We start from the raw sequence: 10,556 nt of genomic DNA, 5'->3' as shown, positions 1-10,556 counted from the left end.
TCGTGAGAAGTACGAGCGACAAGCCAGAGAAAATTTACAAAACGAGATCGTCCGACTGTCTTCGAAAGCCACCGCCGTTTGAATTGTCACTTGTGGTGTCATACTAGTGCCATGATGTTGTGTCATTGTTTTGGTGTTGCACATTGAAGAGATTTATAATGCAAAGGCTCATACTAGTACTAGGAAAAAGACAATTTTTAGAAATCCTGGATAAAAGCCTTTTTGGATGCAAATGTCCTTTATATTGTGAAATGCATTGTACATATGATTTTTTAAATTTTTCTGTTAATAAAAATACATCAAAATTGTTTTATTTCACACCATTTTTAGCTTATTTTCTTACAACAGTTCTTGAAGAAAAATGTAAAAACGAAACAAAATAACTGGATCACTGAAGAAGGCCTAAATATCTAGCCAAATTATGTGTGTCTAAAAATTTAAAAAAAAAATGAAAGAGTCAAAACATTAATATTTTTAAATTTTTAAATAAAAAGTTTTAAAAATAATGTTGATGTGGGGAAGTGTGTCTGCCCCCCCCCCCCCTCTTAAAAATTTTTGACAGCATAATCTAATTTGAATGTCAGTCATATTTTGTTCGAATAATTTTGTATTATATTTTTAACAATTAGCTTCTAGGATAAAATTTGAGCCCTATATAAATCCTAAGCAAGTTGCTTTGCTTTGAGAAAATTGTAATATAAAGAACTAATAATATAGAACAAATACGAATAAAGGATTTTTTTTTAATTTGAATATTTTTAAAGCAAAATAAAATGCTTGGTAAATAGATAAGTAAATCACATTGTTCATCCCTCCTCTCCCCCCCTCCAAAAAAAAAAAAAAAAAACTAATACTAAAAATTGTTTATCACAGAATATTATTTACATATTTTTAGCTTTTGTTTTCATTAGAAAAAAGTTATGATAAAGATCAAAATACATTTCTCAGTAAACTTAACATTGATACAGGTATGTGACTGATTTAGTAAATGAAAAGAGCTTCATTTTTGTTAAAGAGAAAATGCTGAAAACAATTTTTGACGTAAGTAATTATTAACAGGATGTAATTAAAAACAATATTCTAGTTTTATCATCAAGTATTATTACATTTTTTGACTATGATCAAAAAGTAAATTAATTTTCTCCTGAAATAAAATGTCAATTTCCCTATAATGGGTTAAGAATAAAGTGCTTGTCTGATGTACAAGGTTCATACCCAATTTGGATAAAAAATTTCCATGACCTTTTCATGACTTCATAACATTTTTCATGACCTTGTTACACGAAGGGAACAGTACTATTTAATGTAAAAGCTGATAATTTCCGGAAATGGGCATTAGAAAAATTGTTACGTGAGTGCCACTACCTCATTGGAGCACTTACTTGTGACTGAAAAAATATCAGTGCACACTGCAGAAACTAATAAATTATTCTTATTTGTTTTTATCATACAAATTCAAGCAAAATAAAAATATAGTGAATACAATACACTGATGTTTAAATGTCTAACAAATATTTTATAAATGCTGTCGAATAGTAATGCATGGGACAAAAATTGAATGAGTCATATTACTAAGTTTCCAATAATAAATTTAATTCATAAAAACATTGTACTTTGGTGTCAATAGTGCATCTAATCATCCATGTAACTTGACAGTATATGCTTTCATTAAAATAAAGTCAAGTTTTTCAGTAAATTCCTTTTTCTAAACCAGATATTTCATTTGACCACGAGGATCAGTTTTGCGAGTTGTATGTAGGGCACTACTGTTTTAGAGTATTAGAATTCCCCTATTTCTATGTTCTATTGTCTGACTAAAGTCTTCATTTTCTAAAGCCTTCAACATATTAAGATAAACTCTGGTAAATTTAATAATGAATTTTTTACAAGTTGTTGAAACGAACTCGGATGCAATTGAATTACACTTTTTGAGGGGGCGTGGCAAAATCAAGAATGTGCAAGTCCACTACAACAAAATACAAAATATAAGAAGTGTTGAAAATAATGGTGAATTCAAAATTAGTGACGCCAGAGTAGTAAACTCACATTGCAAAAAAATGCGAGCGACTGTTACAGAAACAGATGAAATTGGATTCCAAAACTCGGATTTGTTTTTGAGATCGTTCAATTTGTATGCAATATTACTAAATCACTCAATATTTCTAGCGCTCTTTCAGCTATTGTTACTTTTTAACTGCCCAAGACATTTTTTCCATGACTTAAAATAAATTTCCATGACTTATAATGAAAATATTAGTTTTCCATGACTTTTCCAGGTCTGAAATTTGATTATTTTTTTTCCATGACTTTCCAGGATTTCCATGACCCGTACGAACCCTGGATGTATAAAATACTTGATTTTTCTTTTTTAATCTAAATTTTATGTTGAAGAATATTTTAACATTTTGGCCGAAATTATTTTCTGCAATTTGTTTCTCCTATATTTGTACTTATACCCATATATAAACAAGGTGCTTTGTAAACTTCAAGTCTATTCATTACATATAATTTCTATTACAAATAATATTTTGCTTGTTTTAGCATTTTGTAGGTTTCAGGTCAAAGTGATTTTAATACTTTGTCATGTTACATTGTGAAATCACCATTCCCTGCCATACAGATATTGATATAAAATCTATTAAAATGACTTTAAAAGAGTTTTGAACATTTTAAAAACCATTTCAAATAGTCTACTCCTGTTCAACTAGGGACTTTTTTTCATTGCTAATATAGTAGCATTTTTGTAGAAGGAACAATGAAACATAGTTGCATTTTTTAGCTCCAGAAGGTAGGAGCAGTCACAAATTTAGTCGGGATAAACAAAATATGTTTTACATAAAGGGTAGGGAAGCGTTGGGAGGAATGGGACAGCTGCATTTATGCTGAAAATGAAAGGTGAAAAATTATTTCTAACTCGTTTAGTAGATTAGAATCATGCAAGAGTCTAAAGCTACTACATATGCGGGACTATACTGCCGAGCTTAACGCAAAAGTCGTATCTGCTTCGGAGTTCAAAATGAGAAATTGCTGTTTAAAGTTGTGTGCCTTGTAGCGTACCAGACCATAAATAATCAAAAAGAACTTTTATTTATCTGGATTAATGGCATACAGCTATGTACAAGTAATTTACAAATGGTTGTAATTGTAACAACATTATTCAACTTCGTCGTGAAGTTCAAGTTACTGGCTTTGCAAACCGGACTTTTGGAACATTGCGTTCCCGAGAGAATTCCGGGCCTCAGTCCCGGCTCGTGGCGTAACCATCTCTGCCTCCAGATGCTTTTCAGACCCCCGAAGAAAACTTTGGTTCTCACCACAGGGTGGTCTGTGCTCTGAGTCAAACGGGTGGAGCGGTGCCGTAGTGACCACAAACTTTGCGTAATCTTTAAGGGGATCTTGTGTAAGACCGTGGGACGACTCGTGGTTGCGTGTGGTCTCCATGAATGACCCCCTAACAAGACGTAATCGTCATGGGAGGCCGAAAAGAACCGTTGACACCTCACAGCCTCTATGCATTTGATTCAGATGCAACTTTTTCAGAAATTTTTTAAAAAAATTTGAATTTTGACATCTTGAATTCAAATTATGTTTTTCACAATCACGAGTGTGTGTATGTAGGCGTGTGTGTTGTGTGTGGGGGTATGTGTGTTTGTGTGTGTAGGCATGTGTGTCTGTGTGCTGGCAAGTGTGGGGCTAGTTGTGTATATGAATGTGTGTGGGGGGGGGGGTATGTGTGTGGTGTAGGCATATGTTTTGTGTCTGTGTGCAGGCATAAATGTGTGGGTAGTTGTGTGTATGTGTTTGTGTGTGTGTGTGTGTAGTTGTGTATGTATGCGCGTGTGTAGGACATGGATGCAACCTGGAGACAGCTTTCGCTATAGGAGCAGCATCGTGAGGCCGGTCGACGGTGATGCTGCGTAGGGTGCTGGTGGGAAAACGAAATGATAGGATATCTAAACAGTCAAGTGAGAACAATAAGCAATCGTGATTGCTCAAAAACTTCCCATTCACAAATGACCATAAAACATTGTATTTAGGTAAAATATGTGACAAAGAATCACTTGGTGACCGTAACTCAATTTCGATAAAAAGTGTAGATACGGCTTTTAAGCTTAGCACGGCAGTATAGTTGTGGCAGATCTAACCTGGCAGTGTCGTGCTATAAGGCAGCGCTTTGGATTTGAGAAGCCTTCACAATGCTGACTGGGTAGAATTGCCCCAACTATAGCTGCAATCAATCATGTTGAGTTACATGACCCTCACCTATTTAGGAGTATCCTATAACAAAAATACTCCTTGTTGACGAGCTAAAACACAGTCTGGCAAAAAAAGATAAAGAAAGAACTTGATCTTAAACACTTTTATTATAATTTCACTTCTTTTCTCTCATATGTACATGAAAGGAGCGAGTCCGTCGCCAGTGGGGGCAGAGATCTGCCAATATAAAGATTGCACATAAGGAATGTGGTTTTATTTTTACTAGACAAACATTCATCACCTGACGTTGCTCGTGGATTCGGATATCTGTCCCGCGTGTTTCGCGCAGTATGGATGAGTCAGGGTAGAGTCGCAGTGTCTCGCGAAGGCCGGCTCCACGAAGGAATGCTTGCAGATGGCACACACTCTGCAGAAAGAAAAAAAAATCCATCACATTCGGTTAGTTCCTGTGATTAGGGGAACATGGGGCAAACTGAAATGGTGAAATATTTACTCTGCTTTTAGCTCCACCTATCTGGCTTTATTTTAACTATGTAGTACCATATGTAGTCTGTTCCAGTCAGGAAAAAAATACCGCCGAAGATTAAAGCATTGGGTAATACAGGCAATTTAAAAAAATTGATACTCATATTGTAATATTTTGTTGTAATTCAAAAATTATTCTTGTTACTATAAAATGATAAAATTCCTGTTATTAACATTTTAAGTATTAATTGAGACCTCCTAATATTCAATGCAGTAGTAATTTAGTTGATATTAAGATTATTTGTATTTTAAATAAATTGTACAATTAGTCAAGTACATACAGGGCAAAGCGGAAGGGGCAAAGTGAAATAGGTTGTTTTATTTACTTACTCAATCATTTAATGCAAATCACTTACGTTTTCATTTATTAATTAATTTATTTAAATTTTTTCGTTTAGTAATTCACTTATTTATTCATTCATTCACTAGTTTTCTTATTTATTCTTTCTTTTACTCGCTCATTTATTTTTGTTCATATATTAATTGATTTATTCATTTAATTATTTGTTTATTGTTTCATCATCTTTTCATTTATTTATTCAACCTTTTATTTACTACAAAAATATATTTTATCATCAAATAGAAAATATTTCATTCAAAAAAAATTTTTTTTTCACTTTGCCCCATAAAAAAAAAAGGAAATTTTTCCACTTCTTTTTGAAGACTCAAATTTACTGCCAAAAATAAAAAACACTGTTTCAATGCAAGTTTTATTATAAAATACAATGTTCTTTCTGTACTGTAATTTTCAAAACAATTTTCTGATTTGTTCATTTTGAAAATACTCCGTGATCTTAACCATTTCACTTTGTCCCACATTCTCCTACAACAAGATACAAAACTTTCATATCTAACCTTTTATAATTATGGAGCTCAGGAAATCTTTGAGACAGGCAATATTTCTTTTTTCAAAAGATGACTTTTTTTTCAGCAGTAAAATGTGAGGATGGTTAGAAACTTCAAATACTTTGCTACCAAGAAAGAACAAGTAACACCATGTCCTTGTTCTGTGATTTCGATGAGGTGGCTACTTTGATGTCTTATAACGTTACTTATTAAAAGTTTGAGGCAGAACTATTTAGTGTAATTGTGGCTTTTTATTATAAAATGGTAAAATATTTTTATTTTACTTATATTTTTTTAAACATTTAAACTAGTTCTTTCCAAAATTATTCAAATATTTTATGAAAAATTTATTTAAATCATCGGAGACCAAATCATCTCTTGTTAGTTTAACGATAATAATTAGTTTAACGATGATAATTTTTAAAAAAAGTAACTTCTTGTTGCAAATGTCATTAAAAGTATAAACTCATAAAAAAGAAAGTAATTAATATACAGTATAACCTCAATTTAATGATTGTCAAGGGACAGGAAAAGTTATCGTTAAATCAAGGATATCGTTAAATTGAGGAGCATAGACATTCAATGCAGTCAAATCCGAACTAGTGAAACGTATCATTAAATTCAGGAAATCTGGCAACGTTAAATCATAGTTATACTGTATTCTTTAGGGAGATCCAAAAATAAAAATTTTGGAAATTGGAAAATTCTCTACAAGTCTGCCTTTGCTCCATAGGATATTATAGAATTAAGGAGAAAAAACCAGGTGATTTGGTTAGCATTTAGGGATTATGAAGATTAAGGGAAAAAGTGGAATTTTTACAAATGATATAACTTAGCACAGAAAGATTGTAAAAGCTATTTTACATTTACAAACATCATGTTGTTGTTGTCGTGTCTAATGACGTGCAGAGTGTGAAAGGTTTAGATGGCTCCAAAAGTCTCGATAACAAGAAATACAAACATCATAATACAAGTTTCTGAAATTCTAATGTTATATACAACATTTTCTTTTTGTGTATTAAGATTTAATATCATTGGCCAGTGTCACTTCCTTGGGCATTGAACATTTTTCGTCACAGCAGAACTAATAGAAGGAGCCCTAAATAGTTTTAGTAAATTGTAGTCGTAAAATGATTTGTTTCAAAGTGACCTCTTATCAGTTCGGTAATTTACTTTGTTTGGTGGAACAATGGAGAAATGCGGAAATAAAAAGTTTCATTTATTTTTTTTTTCTTATCATTTTGGACCACCCTAATACTTATGTTATAAAAGTTTTATACACTAAGGGAAAATTATCTTTTATGCAGGACTTTTGGTGGAGGTTTACATTCTTTGAATTTTCTCACTAACTTTCTATTTAGGCGCAGAAATTTTTGTTTTCGCATTTTTTGCCTTTTTTTTTGTAATTTGCAGTTTTCAGATATTTCCTGGCATGCCGGTCAACTTCACTTTTTCTGGCATGCCGGCTGATGCGGGGTAATATGATGGTACTTAGAAATGGAGAAAATCAAGTTTGAAAATGTTCAAAACAAATTGGAAGTCTGCTGAAGATTGTCACTGTGATGCAGAACTGTTTAGTGGAATGGAAAACAGTTATACAATAAGAAATGCAACAACTGTTGCAAATTTCAATTACCTGTCTTCCGTGAGAAGGACGTGAGTGCTCTCGATGTGTATCTTGGCAAACTTGACGTGCAAGTTTTCTCCCCGCGAGAGGGCGCTGCGTAACCTGCAGCGTCGCCGCCTGTGGAGAGAGGAACGCAAGGAACGAGTGAGGAATTGGTCCAGAATGGCCACTGACCAGTGGGATGGGATCAGCTGCAATACCTGCAGACATTCAGATTCACATTATTGTGCTTGCGGGAGTTCAATCATTATACACAGTTTAAATGAAGAGTTTAAAAAAAAAGAGCAAATATTGTTTGTAGATGGTTGTTTGAGGAATTCAAAGGGGAAGGGCTGGCTGTAGAATACTCAACAATAATGCATAAGCATGAAATGTAATGTAATTATTAGCAGCAACAATAGGTAAGTAACCTTTAATCAATTAATAAACTTTTTTTTAAACCTTGGCCAGACCGATGCATAACTGCCACTAGTCTTTGTCAGGCAGCCTAATATAGTTTAAAAAACATTTAAACTATTGAAATCATTTGCAGTATTTTCAACTACTATGTCATGAAGTCTAGGACAGGTTTTAAGTGGTCACCAGATATGTCTGAATTCTTTGAGCACAGTGGGCAACTTGGAGAGTCTGCCAGTCCAACTTTATGTAGATGATTTCTTGGAATAGGATTATCTAATAAGCAATCCCCCGATATTTTCCTTTACTAGGTTGGAAACGATTGAATCTGCCCTAGTTTCTTATGACATGGTAGCAAACAGAAAAGATATCTGTAAAATAATAAATAACAACATCAAATAGCACAAATCGCAGATTACTGCAGACACGTGTTTTGGCGGAACAGAAATGCCTTTTTCAATGCAAAAGAAATGAACTAATGGATGAAAAGACATACAGCAAAAGATGTTGGATGTCTTTTCATTCATAAGCTCATTTCTCTTGCATTGAAAAAAGCATTCCTTGTAACGCTGAAACACCTGACTGCAGTAATCTGCAATTTCTGCTATATGACCTTGTTATTTATTAGTTTACTTTTTATGCACAAAGGTATTTATTCAACTTAGAAGGATCAGGTTATGGAAGGTTAGATCCACACTCAACAAGGGTATCAGCAAACTGGTACCCACAACTTTGCAGTAACTAGGGCTCTACTGCAAGGTAACTTTAAGCCCTCCATCTATTATTAAACTAATCAATAGCTTGCATTCCAGAACAACTCTACAGTTAACCCTCATTTATCGCGGTTAATTGGTTCCAGACTTCACTGCGATAACTGAATTTCCGCGAAGTACGATTCTGTATTTATAAACCGAATATTTTCCTAATTCGAGGGCATAAAACTTACTGACGACAATTTAAATAAGTTTTTAACATAGTTAGAGCCCCCTAGACATGAAACAGCACCCTTATCCAACATTATATTCGTATTACTTAATATATTGCACAAAATATGAGAAAACGAGATATATTAGACGGAATCGATATCACATTAATTATCCATTAGGAAATAAAGTACACATACACACACTACTACTAACCTATGAAAATAGCTCAACTTCAACTTGTTCAATCATGAATTAATTTCCAGTTAGTGACTGTATGTGTCCCCTTTCTTCCTCTACATTTATCCTCATCAAAGGTATTATGCATACAGCTTAAAAAGCTAGTGTGTTGTTGAACACCATTAGAGATGTATTTATCCCCTAGTAATAATCCAGTGATTTGTTAGCGTTTAAGATTAAATTGCGATAAACTTTCTTCGGCGATTTTAAACCTCCATTCCCTCAACTAGTACAACTACAGTCCCTAAGAAGAGCTTACCTTACTTAAAAGACATAATTTGTAATTCTCTTGTAAGAAAAAATTTACACGAGAACATAAAAAAGGCTCATTGCTGAAATAGAAAAAGAAAAAAAAAACAGAAAAAAAACGCGATGTAGTGAAGCCGCGAAAGTCGACGCGCAAAGTAGCGAGGGACGACTGTATTGTTATTCTATAAGAGCCCTGTGCACAGCTGCAACTTCTCCATCAAAATTTATTTAACATGGTTATTTGCTTCAAATCCCACAGCTTGGGACTGTGAACTAGTGTCAAAAATTGAATGGTTAGTTGTTGAGCAAGGATTAGCGAAACCAGATAATACTTGTTGAGAAACAATTTCGAAATAGTCATATTGGGCCACTGATTGATGAGCACGGAATTTTAATTCAGGACGATAGTGATATTGCTAATGTTCTTAATAACTTTTTTTCGAGTGTTTTTAACGATAACTGTATCTCAACAGTTGACACCAACAAGACACAAGCTATAGTACAGCTTGAGGACTTTGTATTTTCCAGGGATGACGTTTTACTTCATTTGAAAAAAATTAAAGAGACTAAGGCTCCGGGGCCAGATAATATTTATCCGAAAATTTTAGTTGAATGTGCAGAGGAATTAGCAGATGTAATCGCAAACATTTTCAATGCTTCTTATAATTCGGGGACAGTGCCAGAGGACTGGAAGCTGGCTAACATTACACCGCTCTTCAAGAAAGGGTCTAAAGGGAGTGCGGGAAATTATAGACCTGTGAGTCTAACTTCGGTGGTTTGCAAAATTTTTGAAACATTGATGAAAATTAAGATAGTAAATTTTCTAGAGACTAATAATCTATTGACTAGTTTTCAGTACGGTTTTAGGAAAGGTAAATCTTGTGCAACTAATTTATTACATTTCTATGACAAAGTTACCATGGCTTTGGACAATAAGAAGCCTGTAGATGTTGTTTACATTGATTTTCAAAAAGCTTTTGATAAGGTACCGCATGTTGCTCTACTTAACAAATTAGCTGATATAGGAATAGGAGGGAAAACTTTCATTTGGGTAAAAAATTGGCTGACCGGAAGGAAACAAAGAGTAGTTGTCAGGGGAAATTATTCTAATTGGAGTGAGGTCTTAAGCGGGGTTCCTCAAGGATCAGTGTTAGGGCCTGTTTTGTTCATTGTCTTTATGAACGATATTCACAAAAATATTTCTGGGAACATGAACTGTTTTGCTGATGATGTCAAAGTTATGGGGACTGTAGAAAATGAAGAACAAGCAAATCAGCTGCAAGAGGATCTAGATCATATTACGGAGTGGGCTGATAAATGGGGTATGGCTGTTAATGTTGGGAAATGTCAAGTGCTACATTTAGGGCATGGAAATAAGTGTACAAGTTATTATTTGCAAGGTTCAGTCATTAGTCAGGCAGACAAAGTTACTGATCTGGGGGTCCTAATAAGTCAGGATTTAAAGTTTAGCCAACAGTGCAGCATTGCTAGCAACAAAGCCAATAAGATGCTTGGGTTTATCAATAGATCTA

General features: G+C 33.8%; 1 protein-coding gene across 1 annotated transcript in view; it reads right to left on the bottom strand.

The window, feature by feature from the left end:
• Nucleotides 1-4,358: 4,358 nt before the first annotated feature.
• LOC129217690 (transforming growth factor-beta receptor-associated protein 1-like) overlaps nt 4,359-10,556 on the bottom strand; it is a 57,886-nt gene continuing 51,688 nt past the window's right edge. Inside the window, exons 21-22 of the mRNA XM_054852024.1 lie at nt 7,226-7,416; nt 4,359-4,624 (exon numbers count right to left, since the gene is read on the bottom strand). Coding sequence (XP_054707999.1) covers nt 4,495-4,624; nt 7,226-7,416 — 321 coding nt within the window. The 3' untranslated portion in view covers nt 4,359-4,494. The remainder of the gene's footprint in view (nt 4,625-7,225; nt 7,417-10,556) is intronic.

This window comes from Uloborus diversus, chromosome 2 (genome assembly GCF_026930045.1).
Source record: "Uloborus diversus isolate 005 chromosome 2, Udiv.v.3.1, whole genome shotgun sequence".
NCBI classification, from domain to species: Eukaryota; Metazoa; Arthropoda; class Arachnida; order Araneae; family Uloboridae; genus Uloborus; species Uloborus diversus.
This window is presented reverse-complemented; position numbering and strand designations above follow the sequence as displayed.